Source organism: Chionomys nivalis, chromosome 5, assembly GCF_950005125.1.
Source record: "Chionomys nivalis chromosome 5, mChiNiv1.1, whole genome shotgun sequence".
Taxonomy (NCBI): domain Eukaryota; kingdom Metazoa; phylum Chordata; class Mammalia; order Rodentia; family Cricetidae; genus Chionomys; species Chionomys nivalis.
Genome location: NC_080090.1, coordinates 2714987 through 2732907, shown reverse-complemented (window position 1 = coordinate 2732907; position 17921 = coordinate 2714987). Strand labels below are relative to the sequence as shown.

The 17921-nt window shown below is 42.9% G+C and overlaps 1 protein-coding gene across 1 annotated transcript; it reads left to right on the top strand.

Annotated features, from left to right (window-relative positions):
- The first annotated feature begins 7470 nt into the window (after window positions 1-7470).
- Window positions 7471-11567, top strand: Fam177b (family with sequence similarity 177 member B). The gene is made up of 4 exons (XM_057769869.1): window positions 7471-7596; window positions 8050-8116; window positions 10667-10764; window positions 11424-11567. The coding sequence occupies exons 1-4, from the start codon at window positions 7471-7473 to the stop codon at window positions 11565-11567; spliced, it is 435 nt and encodes a 144-aa protein (XP_057625852.1).
- Window positions 11568-17921: the final 6354 nt, after the last annotated feature.

Below are 17921 nucleotides of genomic sequence, written 5' to 3'. Positions count from 1 at the left end.
TGAAGAATCAATAATGGCTAATGCTTTTAGCCTGAGAAGCCAGGATAAAATTGCCATGTATTGAGATAACAAGACTACCAAGATATGTGTGTGTGTGTGTGTGTGTGTGAGAGAGAGAGAGAGAGAGAGAGAGAGAGAGAGAGAGAGAGAGAGAGAGAGAGAGAGAGAGAATGGTGTGTGTGAAAGAGACTGTGTGTGTGAGAGAGAGACAAGACAGACAGATGGTTTTGTGTGTGTGTGTGTGTGTGTGTGTGTGTGTGTGTGTGCATTTATCTAGTGATTCAGTCTAATCAGGAAGTCTATTAGATATCCAAGGCAAGGAGGTGGATCTGTGAAATAAATATACCAGAGCAAAAGCCTGATGTGGAATATATAAACTCCGGAGTCATCTGTGTGTAGACAATAGTTAAGTCACAGAGTCAAAGAAGATCATCAAGAGGCATCTAATATTGAAAGGCTGGGCACAGGACACACTGCTGATTACAGTGTGTACCTGAAAGCATTTTTGGTCACCTCAAGTCAGGTTTTTAAGAAACAAGTAACGTTCTTTCGAAGAATCAAGCAGGTTAAAAAGTTTGACACATGGAGCATTTGACCTAGGAATTGATGTAAAGAGAGGCTGTGAAGATGTTCAAAAATAAAGCCAAGCATTCCAAATTGCTCAGTATTGAGTTGTAGGACAGGCACTGTGATCCGCAAGGTGAATTCTGTACGGCATGTTTTCAAATGCCCATTAGGTGGCAGACAACCCTTCTCCAAGCCAGCTGTGAGCTAGTCCTCCCCACCCTCAGTCTTGCTAGGAGTCCTCTGAATCAAAGGTGCGTGTGTCTACTGAATGCTGAACTCTGTTGTTACGAAGAACAGAGACTAGCATTTTCTCCAGAAGACACTTTGATAAAATGATAGTCAGCAGCTATCAGCCTGTAATAAGCAGAGTAGGCTCTATGTGGGGCTGTTTTTGCTTGGAAAGATGTGTTTGGGTGGTCTTGCGAGTAAATTGACTACAACCAGACTGTTAAGCCTTATTTAAACCTTTCATATTCAAGTTTTTTAGTTTTTGATGAGACTGAAGTGGACAGGGCTCATAAGTAAAACGTAAGGAACCTTCCTAGAAAATAATGCACAGAACATTCTAGAATTGGCCTGAAGTTTAAGCTTTCTGTCATTCACCACCTCACTGATTCCCACAATCTTTGTTTGAATTTGTAAGTCATCTTTCTCCACTCTTTATATGGCACGCTGATCCTCAAATTTGCCTACAAGTTGGGGTCACCTAGGCAACTTCACAGAAATCAGGGTCCCGTGTATCCCAGGGACGGTGGTTTAAGTGGCCAGCAGGGCCTTTGTTTGGAACTTTTATCAAGACCCAGGTGGTTCTGACGTAAAGTGGAGTTTGGGAGGCACCAGGTTTGGTCAATGCTGACCATGTAAGTACAGGAAACCTTCCCACAACTCAAACATGCCCCTCCTTATAAGACAAACACAAGATCATTTCCACGTCAGCACACACAGGGACTCGGCCTCAGTTGGGTGTGATTAATTTACCATCTGTGGAGGAGCTGCTAGCACCAAATGTTCTGCAGAGAACACCAAAGGCAACTCATTACAGCGAGGAATGAAAGACAGGTCATGTGAGTGGGTTTCTGAAATCTTTTTATTTTCCCTGGATTGCCACAGAATGGGGTTTATTTCTCATGGCGTGTTATGTTTACTTGTTCAATACTATCGTGCTTCTTATATTGGTCTTAGCAAATTTTAATGAAGACTTATTTATTTAATACTCACTGTCATTTGAAACCAAATAGTACCTTCACTTCCTGTCACTGTGGCTCTTGTGGAATACACTGGAACTAAGTCAGGGACAACAGGTGGACCCTCCAGGTCTCCTCAGTGATCCCCGAAGGCACAGTATCCTGTGCCTCAGAAGATGAATTTAACACGTCTGTCTCCCGGGAGTTCTAGAATTCTGATCATTCCAGTTCATAAACTGAGCATTGTGCCAATGAGACTTGGTTACTGGTGTCACCAAAAATAATAAAATCACAGGTAGCTTCATACATGAGTGCACATGTGTGCACACGTATCCAGTCATGCCTGTGCTGCTCACAAAATAGTTTTAAAATTTGAGTTCTCAGCCTTTAAAAAGGATGCTAACAGTGGCTGACATTTATTTCTACCCCTGATGTATTCCTAATACTTTCCTTTCCTTCATATTCTGCTCACAAGTTTCCCACTTGGTCTCCTCTTCCTTGTCTTCATTTGTTTTGCCATTTTTTTTTTAGAGAGAGAGAGAGGAGAGAGAGACAGAGACAGAGACAGACTCAATGTGTAGTTCTGGCTGACCTGGAACTCTCACTTTAAATTGCTCATTGTGAGTCAAACAACCTATCCTATCTAACCTATCCCTAAACAATGCTTAGAAGCTATCAGCTCATATTTTCTAATGGTCTAACACTTAGCACTGTTTTATCTTCATATTGTCTCCACTGAAATTGTGTTAAGGGTCAATACTTACTGTGATTTGAATTTTCCTGTTTTTAGTAATTTCTGCTTCTTGCATATTACTCTTGCTCCTTTTTGACATACAGTCTTCCCAAGAAGACAGAGAAAATTATTAGCCATGTTTTCACTTCACTCCAAATTATTGTTTTGCTAGTTACTGAATTCCTTTTGACAACAATGCAATGTCTGATAGGCCATTGTTTACATGAAGTTGGCCAGTACTATAATCGCTACACCTTTACAAGTAATCTTCTCTTTTTTGGTCAAATTAATTATTTTCTGTTGGTCTGTAGATATATTTCAGCAGCAGTGACTAGCTAGCATACATGTTCTTTCTTAGGACTGCTAACGAGGAAACATTTTTCTGTAATTCTCATTATCTGTATGTGACATCATGCCTATTCATACCCCCAGGTATTCTGTTTCCAGTTTCAAAGGCTTATGCCTTTCTCCCACCATGGACAACTGACAAGCCATTTCCTCCCCACTCGTCCTGTTCAGTGCTTTCAAAACTTTTATTAGACGACTCTTGCTCTCTTACCTACATTTTATAGCTTGCAACCCCAGTTTTGTGTTAAATGTACATATTTATTCCATACTCTTGGATTTCTCCACTACTTTAAATTTATACTCAAGCTTCCCTGTGTTGATTGTATACCTCATTTCTGGAATTTCTGTCTCGTCACTTTTCAAGTTGACCTGTTCTGTGGGTGTTGCGTTTCCCTTTGGCTTTCTGAACACAGCAGACACAGAAAGACTCAGTTTAGAGTTTGCACCTGCATTAGTCAGGGTTCTCTAGAGTAGCAGAGGTTACAGAATGATTCTATATATAGAGAGGAGGATTTATTGGAATGATTTATGGGTTTCCGTCCAGCTAATCCCACACGGCTGGCTGTGAATGAAGACAAGAATCCAGCAGCTGTTTAGTCCATGAGGCTGGGTATCTCAGCTGGTCTTCAGCGTAAGCCAGAATCCCAAAAAAGTAGGCTCTAGTGCCAGTGAAGGAATGGGCTTGCTAGCAGGGCAAGAGCAAGTAGGCAAAAAGCAAAAGCTTCCTTCTTCCCTGTCCTTATATAGGCTTCCAGGAGAAGGCGTGGCCCAGATTAGATCTGGTGTGTCTTCCTACCTCAAAAATCCAGATTAGGATGGATCTTTCTACTTCAGATTAAGCAAAAAGCTCTCACAAGTGCCTTCCATTTTGGGTTTTTAGTTCCAGGTGTAGTCAAATTGACAACCAAGAATACCCATCACATCACTTATTTTATTATTCTTAATTCTTGGATCAGATCTGTCATAGATCTTGAATGCCACCCAAAAGTCTATTTGCTAAAAACGTGAGTGGTGTGTAGTACCTTTCAGAAGTAGGGCCCAGTGGAAGGACGCTTGGCCACTGGGAGGACGCGTTAACCCTTTTTATTACCTCTCGTTTTGCTTGCTGAACACCACGAAACAAGCAGCTTCTCCTTTTGGAACACGGAATCGAGCTAAGCCTTTTCTCTTTGTAAGCTGATTATCCCAAATCGTTTGTGACAGGAGCAGAGATGTGGGTGCCCTTTCACCGTGACTCTTTGTTTCTTCATGTGGTCTCTAAGTTTTGGCGAGCACATCTTCATCAGAGGTCGTTTTAGCGGAGATTCAGGATGCCCTATCCTGTTGACACATAACTCCAAGGCAGGTTTGCCTTTCCACTCGGCAGAGTTCTGAGGCTTAGACTGGTTTTCGATTCCTTGGCTTTGTCATGGTGCATCATCCACATAATGACCCTGAACCGGCTGCCTAGCAGCATGTGCTACTGGCTGCATTCCAGTCGGTTTCCAGGAGAGTATTGCCACAATACGGTAAATTCCTCTGCTATTTCTGCAGGCCTTGGGAGAGTTTCTTTAGTCCATAAGTTAGAGATATGATAGTATTTTATTATCTTGGTCTTTTGTGTGTAGCTCACTTTAGCTCCTCGTTCTCACAGAGTCCATGACTTGGGCTCCCCTCAGTATTGCTAGTAGCATTCCAGCCTCAAGGCCTGCATTTGACTTGGAAACTCCCAGGAGCTGCTGCCTGGGCTCCAACTCATCATTTCCTCTGATTCTGATACCTCAGCCTGCCCCTCCCTCCCTCCTTCCCTCTCTTTCTTCCTTCCTATTCTCCTTCCTTCCTATTCTCCTTCCTTCCTATTCTCCTTCCTTCCTTCCTTCCTTCCTTCCTTCCTTCCTTCCTTCCTTCCTTCCTTCCTCCCTCCCTCCCTCCCTCCCTCCCTCCCTCCCTCCCTCCCTCCCTGCCTCCCTGCCTTTCTATTTTCTTCCACTTCCCTCTCCATCTCCTCTTCATACCCTTCTTAGAGCAGCTATGAGCTAATGTTTTTGTTTGTTAATTTTATCCAGGATTTCTGTCTGTGTGTTTGGAATAAAAAGGAGAATTATTCCAAAGTAACTAAGTCTTCCCTACTTGCTGATATAATTTTAAAAATATATTAAATGTTATTTTTTAAAAAATAAGTGTGCTTACAGTATTGGTGCCTGCTATATACACTACTAAGCTAAAGATAGATACTTAATCATAGTTAGTTTTTATTAGACACTATTTTTTAAGAATTGTTCTACCTTTTTATGTCTTTATAATGTACTATATCATTCTGTATTATTATTTAATAGATGAGCATATTATGACAGGGGTTTATTAAGTAATAAAAAATTAAATATAGGTATCCTGACAGCAAAGCTTTTCTGTTTTATTGAGATGTACTTAAAAATAACAAAATTAGAGGCAGCAAGATGGTTTAGCAAGTGTTTACGGCCAAACCTGACTGACTGAGCTCAAGCACTGGGAGCTTCAATGTGGAAGGAGTACCAACTCCTTAAACCTCTGACCTCCACGCTCAATGCTATGATATAAACCACCCCCCATACACACACAAATAAATAAACGTTTAAGAAATGGAGTAAATAAAGTTAATTAACTTCCATGTCAATTTGATTGCTATAAATGTATGGAGTCAGGTGACCCCTATTATAACATGACATCTATTGGGACGTTTTCATTTAGGAAGTTCCCTTTGGTCCCCTTGTTGTTTCTCTTTCTCTTCCCTAACCCTCATTCCTAGCAAACACTGAGCTGTTTTCACATCTGTATGATGCCTTCCCTAAACATAAATGGAATCATGCCATGGAATGACTGGCTTCTCTCACTTGACATAATGCTCTTGAGAGTCCTTCACTGTATTGTAAGTGTTAGTTGTTTATCACTCTGGATTATTGAGTAGCACCTTATTGACTAGATAAACCACCTTTGGCTTGTCCATCTTATGATTTGCTTTTAGTTTGGGACTCTCACAAATCAAGGTGATATGAATATTCACATATGTATGTTAAAAAGATTTTTTTCTTTTGGGGGGGTAGTTATCAAAAGAAGGGATTAAAAGAGTAAATGGTAAATGTATGTTTAATGTTTAAGAAATTGCCAAATGGTTCTCTAAAGTGACTTGAGAGACTTAGTTTGGTTCACTGATTGAGAGGTTTCGGTTTGTGGTCACTTGGGCTTTTGGTGGCACAGCACAACATGGTGAGAACATGGCAGAAGAAGCCTGGTCATATGGTAGTCAGGAGGAAGCAAAGAAAGAGGAAAGGGCTCCAGTCCCTTCAAGGGTGCACCCCGAATGACCTTATCACCACACTAGAGGCAGTGGGATCTGGGAGAATAGAACCTATAAACGTGGTGGACTAAAGTCTCATGCAGTAGCCAACTTTATTCAGAGCATCAGACAGTTTATACTCTGAGGGTTAAGAAGGGACACATGAGTAAAGGGTATCTCCACAAGGACAAGACACAGGTGGATGGCAAGGCACACATGGCGGGCAAGCCGCACATGGCAAAAGCGTGTTTTTTTTTTCCATAGAGGCATATCAACAAATAAGAGTAGCCAGTTGTAATGAATAATCTGGAGTAAACCGACTCCTACCCACTACACCTGGGAGGAGCATGAAAATACATTCCCAGAACAATTCCATGTTTAAAGAAACTGGAGGTCACACGTCTCTTCTCTTTTTTTCTTGGAGTTTTATCACAAGCACTCAGAATTCTCCTGGCACAATCCATTCCTGAACCATGTTCCAACATGACCTCAGTTCCTCTGCCAGACCCCACCTCCTAAATGTCCTACCATTTTCTAGTAGCATCATGGGCCGGGGACCATGCCTGAAACGCCTGGGCCTTTGGCGAATATTCCAGATCTAAACAATAGCAGTTCCTCATTAGCAGTGTATGAGTGCTCTGGTTGCCTCACACGCATGCCTGATCTGTGGTATTGCTAGTCACATTAAATCTTAGTTACTCTAGGGGCACATGTTGACATGTCATTAGGCTTCAATAGGCACGTCTCTAATGATCAATGACATGACCACCCTTTCATGTGTGTCTTTGCTGTCTGTAATTCTTCTTTGGTAGACTGCTAAAATCTTTTGCTCATGTGAGAATTATCTCTTACCTATTGAATTATAGTAATGTTTTACATATTCTGAACGTGCTTCTTTACGGCAATAGGCTTTGCAAATATTTTCTCCTGTCTGTGCAATCTGTGCTCTTAAATGCTCCCTGTGTCACCTCTCAGTGCAAACTGGAATGACTGAGAAACTTTGATGGTTGATGGTTTACTCCTCCCAGCAGTTGTGGCTTTCACAGTGTTTAAAAGATCAGGCAGCCACGCTGAAACCTTTTGTCCAAACATCCAATAACCACATCTTTACTAAATCAATCTCTTTAATTCTGATACAGACTGAACATTCCTCTCGGATGTGAGGAGTCAAGATTGCCTGATAGGATTGCCTCTGACCTCTGTCCTTACCTTGATTAAAAACAACTAGAAACCTCCCAGCTACATATAAACCCTGCCCCGGGCAGCTTGTCCTGGGGCATTCTGTTTTCAAGTAACCAGGAGAACCCCTTGTGGAGGAAAACCACCTCCAACAGTCAGAATCAGAAATGAGTGGACCTCGTAAAAGCGCTACTCCCAAAAGGCTTATCCACTTTGCTGATGGAGACACCATGGAAGAATACAGCACAGAAGAAGAGGAAGAAAAAGAGGACCAAAACTCAGCACATGACCCTGTAAGCTCATCGTGTTAGTATTGATGGAAGGAGGGGAATAAATGAGTGGTTGATCCAGATAAATTATATGGAAAATATGACTTTACATTAAGTTTTTGGTCTTCTTGATAGCTTTTTAGATTACATATAGGCAATAGACAGCCATTGGTTTGTTAGTTTTCTCATTGGTAAGAGAGAAAATTAGATTTATAGTACATTTTGAAATCTCTATGAAAGAATTGCCAATTGCTGTTCCTGATATCTTTAATTTTTTATCATAGTCATTTATTTGTTGAGGTTGAGAGCACACATTTCATGGTATGCGTGTGGGGGCCAATGGACACCATGTAGGAGTCAGTTCTTTCCTTCCACAACACAGGGCCTGGGGACTGAACTCGGGTTGCCAGACTTGGCAGCATAGGCCTTTCCCACTTGTTATTAATTATTCTAATTTGATTTCTTTCTATTTTTCAGTCTAAACTTTCATGGAGATCATACTTCTGGTTTTGGGCAGGTCAAGTAGCAAGCAATTCAATTTCTAGTAAGTACTGCTAAGGTTTGTGTGTTGTGGGATTTTCTTCTGTATGCTGCAAATATGTTTTATTACCATTGGTTAATGAATAAAACTGTTACAGTCAATGGCTTAGCAGACTAAAGCCAGGTGGGAAATCTGAAGTGATATAGAAAGAGAGTAGGCAGAGTCAAGGAAACATCATGAAACTGGCATAAGAGAAGGACCCAGAACCTTTCTGGTAAGCCACAGCCTCATGACAAAACATAGATTAATAGAAATGGGTTAATTTAAGGTGTAAGACTTAGTTAATAAGAATCCTGAGCTAGAAGGCCAAATAGTGTTGTAATTAATATAGTTTCTGTGTGTTTTTTTGGGTCCGGGTGGCCAGGAAATGAACTAATATCCTCCGCCAACATTTGGGTTTTGTCTTCCCTTTCCTTCCTTCCTTTTTTTCATTCTTTCTTTCCTGTGTATTTACTGATTCTCCAAGACATATGAGACTTCCAGCTGTTCCATCCACTCCCCAGGATTCAGAAATGATAATCTGGTAACTTCTTTTTTTTTTTTAAATATTCTTTTTTTTTATTTTATATTTATTTATTATACAATATTCTGTCTGTGTGTATGCCTGAAGGCCAGAAGAGGGCGCCAGACCTCTTTACAGATGGTTGTGAGCTACCATGTGGTTGCTGGGAATTGAACTCAGGACCTTTGGAAGAGCAGGCAATGCTCTTAACCACTGAGCCATCTCTCCAGCCCCTCTGGTAACTTCTAAATTCATGTGTTAACTGTCCTAAAGATGTGGAGATCCTTCTATCTGCCTTCTGCTTTTCTTTCTACCCATGGATTATGATTGGGATGGGATTGACTTTCCAATGTAATTTCAGTGTTACTGCCTTCCAACATTGTGGAAAACATGGATTCTTTGGAGGGTCATTCCATCTGACCATATCACTCCATTAGTATTAGTTTTACTGTGACTTGAAGACTTACTTACTGGTTGTTGCCATGGCATCCATGCCAACCAGGCTTTCCCACTCTCTTCAGGTCTTCTCTGTATATGGGTTTCCTGAGTCACCCTGTGCTTAGTCCCTGAGCTGTTCCCATCCTGGCAACTCTGAACACGAATGACAGCTCTAGGCAAGTGTACTGATCTGTGTTGCCCACTGAAGACTGTGTACTGATCTGTGTTGTCCACTGAAGACTGTGTACTGACCGGTGTTGCCCACTGAAGACTGTGTACTGACCGGTGTTGCCCACTGAAGACTGTGTACTGATCTGTGTTGTCCACTAAAGACTGTGTACTGACTGGTGTTGTCCACTAAAGACTGTGTACTGATCTGTGTTGTCCACTAAAGACTGTGTACTGACCGGTGTTGTCCACTGAAGACTGTGTACTGACCGGTGTTGTCCACTAAGGACTGTGTGCTGATCTGTGTTGCCCACTGAAGACTGTGTACTGACTGGTGTTGTCCACTGAAGACTGAACCGCATGAGAACAAATGACTATCACATCTTTTTCTTATCTTGACCCAAATTTTCTTCTTTGAAAGTTCCTGCCATCAGTCTAGTCATCACTCTCAGAGTTGTGCAAAACCAGCCCACGTTCTTCTTTCATGGATCAAAGATGCAAATAATTAAAGCCATTAGTCAATCCTTCCTGAGTTTATTCTTCATCTGGACACACTTGCCTGTTTTTGTTAAAAAAGAACATTGAACGACACAGTGCTAAGTTCCTCCAGCACAGTTATTCTGCTATAAACATGAGCTCTCTCGGCCCCTCCTGGGGACATACAGGATGTCCTATGTGCTTATTTATAGCGCATAGAATCTTACTTTGTTTTACTTGCATTTGTTTCATTTTGAACACAATTGGCGAATGTATAATGACTCATTTTCTTCTAATTTGTCTGCTCATGAATGCGATAGCAAGAAAAATTACTTTTTACTTTAGAATTCTGAGAAAGCCTAAACTGTGGCTCTTGCAAACTCATCTTTATTCATCCATTAGAAAAGCATTACTCACTGCCTACTGCATGCCCTGCACCTAGTTGGACTCTGAGACACAAAGACAAATGATGATGTCTACGTGGGCTTTAATTTTCAATGAATAGTGTAGACTAATAAATGTTCCCAGAATTGCAATTCGTGCTCATAGTTGTCAGGATAGGGACACTCGGGGACTAGGGACAGGGAGATGCAGGAAAGTGCACATAAAGAGAAGACTCTAAGAGAACCATGAAAGTCTGGTCCCCATTAGAAAAGGTTGCTCTGATCTGGAAGGAAGGAGCCAGCACAGCTTTAGGTTTCCTGGCCTCTCCTAGCACTTGTAAAAGATACAGAACCTTACAGGATGAGAGAACGGAGGAAGAGCCTACAGTGGTTTTCATGCTGGGCTTTGGCTCACAATGATACAAATTTCCTGCGCATGGTAATCCATGCCTGTGGTCCTGGCTATTCCAGAGGCCCAGTGTGGTAGGACAGGCCATTGCAAACAAGTTTAGGTTCTTAGCACCTGGGCTGACCCGAAGCTTCAATCACAGATTCAGTTTCTCCGAGCACTGTTCTTCCTTCCAGCTTGTGAATTCCTTGGTGAAAGATTTGCCGTCTTCTTTGGTCTTACTGAACCCAAATATCAGTATGTGCTGAATGAGTACCGCAGAACACAAAATAAGGTAGGTAAAGTTCTGCTGGGGGTGCCAGGGCTTCTGAGATGGGAGGGGCATTTGACTAGTTAGATTTCTGCTGGCTCTGACTGAACACAGGCAGAAGCAACTTAAGCAAGGATGATTCACAGGTTGACAGAATCACAGTAGCAGGGAAGACTTGGAGGCCAATGACTCTATAGCAGTGGCATTGTGAGGCTGTTTATTTACATCTAGGTGGATCAGGAGATAGAGAAGGAACAGGAAGCTGGCTGATCCTCCAGCAACTCACTTCCTCTAGGTATGCCTTTCATCCCCAAATTTCCACAATCTCCTGAAACAGCACTGCCAGCTGGAGGCCAAGGATTCAGATACATGAGCCTACAGGGAATATCTAGATGGCAAGCATATGGAAGAATGTATTTCTACATGGTGATGAAGTCACACACTGCACTGAGCTCCCATGGCCAGACTGGCTCACATTGCCAACGCTTCCTGTGCCGTAACACTCGTGTTTGCCTCATTCTCATGAAGTCACGATTTCAAAAGTTGAATAGCAAAATGTTTGGGTTGTGAGGTTTGATGTTGCTTAAAAGACAAACAAAGCTCCTTACATGAGTGTCTCTACAAGAGGGAGTTCAGGCTCTGTGGCTATTCTGTGAAGCTTTCCCTCCTTTCTCTCCAACCAGGAAGTTGATAAGGACACTGAAGGGAATGGACCAGAGGCCCAGGATGCCAAGATTCCTAATGAAAAGTGTCACCTGGGAGCTGGTGGCCAAGAGTATGGGGCCATCTCTTCCAGAGGAGGCCTGGTGGCAGATTCCAGCTCATGATGGACAACAGAAGCTACCCCTGCATTCCAATGCCTTGGCTGTTGGTTACCATGGTAGCAGCACAGTGGCAGTACTTCTGAGCTTGCTCTGGTTCTAAGCTCATGAATGAAGTCTCAAGAATTCAAGAGCTATATGTAACAAGAAAAGAGATGTTAGATACTTTCACAACATACATTTTTAAATTGTAAACACCTACCCTGCTGTCATTCCAGTAATACAATCCTGTCAGCACTGACTTTGCACAACAGCAATGCCTGGTGGGACTTTGGGCCTGCAGGTTTGGACTGCCATTTTTTATGGTGGTTCTAGGGTCCAGTAAAAAAACAAAACAAAAACAAAACAAAGCCAGAAATCTAAACTTAACCTATACATTCCCCTTATAACATATGTATTTCATTTCCTTCCATACAGCTGTCTGAATTAGTCGGGGCTTATTTTACCATTGGGAATTTAATCATTACATTACCTTTAATTAATTAATTAATTAATTAATTTTTTAAAAAAGAATCTTTTATCATTTTACATACCAGTCCCAGTTCTCACTTCCTCTCTTCCTCCCCCTCCCTCTATGTTCTCTTCCCCCCCCCTTGACTCCTCAGAGGGAGTAAGCCTTCCTTCCATGGGGAGTCAACAAAGTCTAGCACATTGCTTTGAGGAAGGACCAAGGCCCTCCCCACTATATCAAGGCTGAGCAAGGTATCCCTCCAAAGAGAATGGGCTCCAAAAACCCAGTTCAAGCACTAGGGATAGATCCTGGTCCCACTGCCAGTGGCCCACAGACTGCCCCGGCCTCACAATTGTCACCCACACTCAGAGGGTCTCGTTTGGTCCTGTGCTGATTCCCCTGCTGTCAGTCCAGAGTCAGTGAGCTCCCATTAGCTCACGTAAGTCTTATCAAAGGGTATCCCCATCATGGTCTGTGGGAGCCCATGTGTGACTCAGTTTCCATCTGGAGTCCATTCTGTCTTATAAGTCATTTGAGTTCAAGTTTGCCTGCTCTGCTTTTTTCCAATAACCTGGAGGACTATGAGAGACTTCTGATGTAGCCCATGAGAAAAGTACACTCTATCTGTAGGAAGTATACTGCTGACGCCAAACCTCAGGAGTAAATATCAAGATAGAAAGTAAGGCTGCTTCTGAGGAGCATGTGCATGTTGGAGAGGAGGCTGCTCACTCAAGGACAGGAATGGTCTTGTGATTGGAAACTGACTGACCATCTGTGCTGTGCTTTGTTCTGCTTTTCTATAGAAGCAAGTTCTGAAATAAACTCTGGGCAGTTTGGCTGCTTGGTTTGATCAACTGGCTGCCAGACAGACCTCCAGATTCTATCCCGTATCTTCTGTCTTAGCTTCTTTCATCTGAATTTACTTTGGCCTTAACAACCCGCAATTCAGGAAACCCTAGCTGACTTTGTAGGAACAGGCTCCTACAGTGGTAACCCACAGAATCCTGAGACACACAGACAGAACTGTGAGAAGCAGGAGGTGGAGCTGAGTTGATAAGAAGTCAAGGACAGAGTGGGCGTGGACCAGATCGTTAGTTGACTACATCAGGATAAGATAACTCACAAAGAGATGATTTCAGAGTCTTAGTGATGGAAGTAGGTGTTTATTTCTTTTTCATGGGGACTCCATTATCAGTGTAGGTGCTCAGCCAGAGAGTCTCCAGTGCCGCGTGCTTCCTGTGCTGTGGGATAATCCGTTTGTACATTATGAAGATGCGTTGCTCCCATTGTTAATAAAAGGCTGATTGGCTGATGGGTAGGCAGGATTTTCGGGGCAGAGAGGACATTGGGAAGCAGCTGGTGGAACAGAGATGATCGTGGTCCCAACTTTCCTGATCTCAGGATCTTCCAACTTCTCCTGACCTTTTGGTTCCTCCATGCCATGATGCTTTCATGGCTGTTGAAACACTATCATGCTGGGGAAATTAAGTACTGGCAACAGATGTAAAGAATTCTGTCCCCTCTGGTTATGTTTCTTCCTCTACAGTACAGCATCACAGGGCTATGGGGTGTGAACCCCGAAGACCCTGGAAAGGGAAGCACTTTTTTTTCTTTTTTAGTGTCATGGAAGATGGGTGAAAGGTCAGTGAGTTAATATGATCCTGGTTTATTTCGGCTTTGCTGATTCTATGGCCCATCGCTCCTGTGTAAGTCACTTAACCTCGATGATCTTGTGTCTAAAATAGGTTTGCTATGGGAAGCAAATCTAATTTAAACTAGTTTATATAACAAGATAGGATTATTTTTGGAAGGATATTAAGGTTCCTCCAAGGTCAGATAAATCTCAATAGTATCTCAAACAGTCTGATGAGAAACTACCAAAGTTGGTTCCTTCCCTTTCTCCTCTGTCTTGCTCCAGAGGCAGAAGAAGATGCAGTAACCTTCCTACTCTGCCACTCGGTGACTGGTGTTCTGGACCTCAGTCCCAACTCCAGACAGACAGGAAGCAGGCTCTGATTAGGCCTCCTCTGTCCTGTGTCAGTCCCTTATTCAGTTCCAGTGGCCCATAGGGCGGAGACACATTGTAGCAACACGGTTATTGGGTCGTTTTCTCAATGAAGATGATTCTCAGGAAAGGGAGCTAAAAATGATCTCAGCAGATAATCCAGGGCACATTTTATGTGAAAATTGAAGAAAACCAATTAGCCATAATTGGACACTAAAGTCACTGTGTGTCAATTAAACTTTTTAACATCAGTGATGTGCTGAGTTGACTGGGTGTTGGGAGCAGTGAGACCCCAGATCCTGAAGTTCTTGTAATCCCCTGATCTGAGTGCCTACAGCTGCTCTGAGCACGAGACCTTCAGGAGTTCCTGATGGCAGGAGAGTGGTTTCTGTTGGGTTTGTCTGGGGCGTGGCTATCTCTATGTAATCTGCCCCTGAATACAATAAAGGGGGCATTCTTGGGGAATTCAAGGATGACCCGTGTCGCTGTCTCTCTGTCTGTGTGTTTGTGTATTTTAACCTCCAGCCCCCTTGCCGGAAGCTCGCGAACTGGGTGCCAGCGCCCAGAGCGCAGACACGGGGCAACTGGGCCCAGATTAAAGGCCGTCTGTGGGACCGTTTCAGTGAGACCGCCACTCGAATGCATTGCGGTGTCAAGGGCATCATATAATTCCATTCAAGGCCTGAGTGGAATAGAAAGTCCAGGATGGAGGATTTCCCCCTTTTTGCTGCCTTCCTGCTTGAGCTAAATGCCTTGTTCCTTCTCTTCTGTGTCCTTCGTCTGGGGCTTAGGTCACGGCTTATGCCACTCTACCCGTTCTCAGCCCTTGGACCAGGGCTTAGGACATGGCTTGCCCACCCCACCCCATTCTCAGGCTTTTGGACTGCGATTGATTTTTTTCTATTACCAACTTTCCTGAATTCCCAAGTTACATGTGGCAGACGGTGGGATTTCTTGGCTTCTGAAAGCAAGAGAGCCTTTTCTAATAACATCTATCCAATTCCACATATAAGATCTACCTGCCTACCTATCATCTACCCATCCTACTGCCTCTATTCCACTGGAGAAGCTGATTAATAGGTATTGAATGAGAATCCTCATTTCACGGGTTTGCATGGTCTGTCCTCATTAAGCAAGCTTAGTTCATCACCTAACATGCTGTTTGTTCAGTTTCAAGGTGAAGCAGATCCAAGGGTTTTATGACACAGCAGAAGGGGCCACACCTCGAGGCTAAGCATTAGTTACATAAACCTCAGGTGTCAGATCAAAGCAAAAATCTATATTTAATTTACTTGCTCTTTTCTTTCAGAATAAGCTCTAGTGATTTTTTATTTTACTTTTCTAATAAAACTACCCACTTGCTAAACTTGGCGATGATTCTAGGGAACTAGGCTGTGGTGGTTTGAATGAGAATAGCCCCTATAGGATCATATGTTTGAGTGCTTGGTCCTCAGTTGGTGGAACTGTTTGGGGAGCATTAGGAGGTGTGGCCTTATTGGTGGAGGTGTGTCAATGGAGGCAAGTTTTGAAGTTTAAAATGCCGACTACATTTCCAATGTGATTGCACTTCCCCTCCCCCCAACAATCCAACTGCCATGTTGTGAGGGTACTCAGGCAATGCAATGAACTCAATGCATTTTTCCCAGACTCCCAAATTCATATGTCAAAATCTCAACTCAGTGTGACTGATTTAGATGCGGGAGGTGTTAGGTCATTACATCAGATTCCTCTTGAAGGAGATTTAGGCTTGTGTAAGAGGCCAGAGGTAGCCAGTTATATGTCTGCCAGGTGAGAAGACAGCTTTTAGAACCGTGAAGATGGTTGTTTCAAACTCTGGCTATGCTGCCACCCAGAGATTTCTGACTCCCAGAACTGTGAGAAGTAGATTTCTGGTCTTTATAAACCACCCAGCCTATGGTGTTTGCTGTAGCAGCCTGCCCTAAACAAGGCTGTGAAGAGACCCATGTGGTATGGAACAAGAGTTTGAGACAAGCATCCAGTGGCAACTAAGGCTGCTCCCAACCACATGACTAAGCTTGGAAGATGACCTCCTAGCCTACAGATGGTTGTAGATCCACCCAGCAGCTTGCTGACAGCCTCATTAGAGCTCCTGAGACAAGACCTTCAAGCTACACCTCTCCTGAGTTCCTGACTTACAGAATATGAGATCAGAACTATTTGCTGTTCTAAGCTACCATATTTTATCATAAATTTTGCCCTCACACAGCAATAATTCCAATATGTTTTTTATTCCTACACATTCCTAGGGATGGCTAAGGATCCTTAAGTTCAGCTAAGAACCATAGTGTTCCTAGAAGGTAGGTATTTCATCTCACGTACCTCAAGACTAGACTGAATTCACCAAGCGATATCAGATGTGCCCCTTCCCTTATTGTGAGGTGGGGAAGCCTAGACACATAACTGTCTCCTCTGCCTTCTACAACTAAAGTCTCCTATTTCCTTTGCCACCTGCCATTTGCCGAGAGCTGTCTGCAATGTTCCAAAAACCAAACCAAAACAAATGGTTCTCTGTAAGACTAGTAGTCATGATCACTTCAAAAGAGAGAGTTTAGGCTCCTGGAAACGACACTTCTATAGTGACAAAACTCTCAGACATCAGCAGCCATTTCCCCCAAAGGCAGTCATATTGTCAAGATGGCTCAGTAGGAAGAGGTTCTCTCATGATGAGATGCCATAGGCAGAATTGATACTTCTCACCAACAACCAAGACACGGCATCTTTGCCACTGGTCTAGACCCCCCTCTTTTGTAAATTCAAACAATTTTATTAATATTGATGTGTTTGGGAGGGATGTTCGTGGATGCGATTTTCTTGCACATGTGGAGGTCAAAGGACAACTTCATGGTGCTGGTTCTCTCTGTCCACCTTTCTACGGGTTCAGGGGCTTGGACTCAGGTCACTAGGCTTGTACTGTAAGTATAGTAAGGCTTGTACCCTGAGCCACTGAGCCCTTTCATGGGCCTCTCTCTCTTTAAAGCTGGTCACCTCCTAGGTCGTTATCACACTCTCACCTTGGTTACTGTCATTAAGTCTATCCTAATTTGTTTACATCTTTAAGTGGTGTGTGTGTGTGTGTGTGTGTGTGTGTGTGTTGAGACAGAATATCTGTACCTCAGGATGGTCTTGAACTCTCTATGTGTCCAAAGATGACCTTGAGTTTCTGATCCCCTGCCTCTACCTCCCAAGCATTGTGATCACTGGCCTGCACAACATTACAGTTGATGTGATATTGGGATTAAATGTACAGTTTTGTGCATGTTGGTAAACACTCTGCCACCTGAAACCCATCCCTAGTTCTCTACATCTTTGAACCTTGAGGAAGTCACACTTCTAGTCTTTTTCTTCTCAAAAGGTATCTTTGCCCCCTTATAAATCTATGGGTGCTAGATAATATATGGAGAAACTATATTGCCTAATTCTATCTGTCAATCTCCAAGGCTCCATGACACACACAGAAAGGGGGAGTAGTTAGCTTTCTCTTTCAGCAACATGTGAACCCCAAACCCAAATTCTTGTCAATCCAAACAGATCCACAGTTAAGGGAATCATGTCACGAAGTCTTCTGAATGAATCTAAATTTAAATGACTTTTTGATTGTTGGTAGTTTAGATTATTTATCAACGTATTTTATTGTGTGTAACGTAGGCAAATGAAGGTTAATTTGCTAAAGATTGAGACATCCGAACCCTAACCTTCAAAGTAACGATTCAGAAAGTGTAGGCTGATGAGAGAAGCTCTTTGACGGACTCACACAGGCGTCCATCCTTTATCATCAGCATAAATCACTCAAGCGCCTTTCTCCGAATCAGCCGTCCCTCCAAGGAATGCTGAGCCTTGCCATCTCTGCAAGCTGCTTGGTGATGATGTCCTTCAATTATCCCCA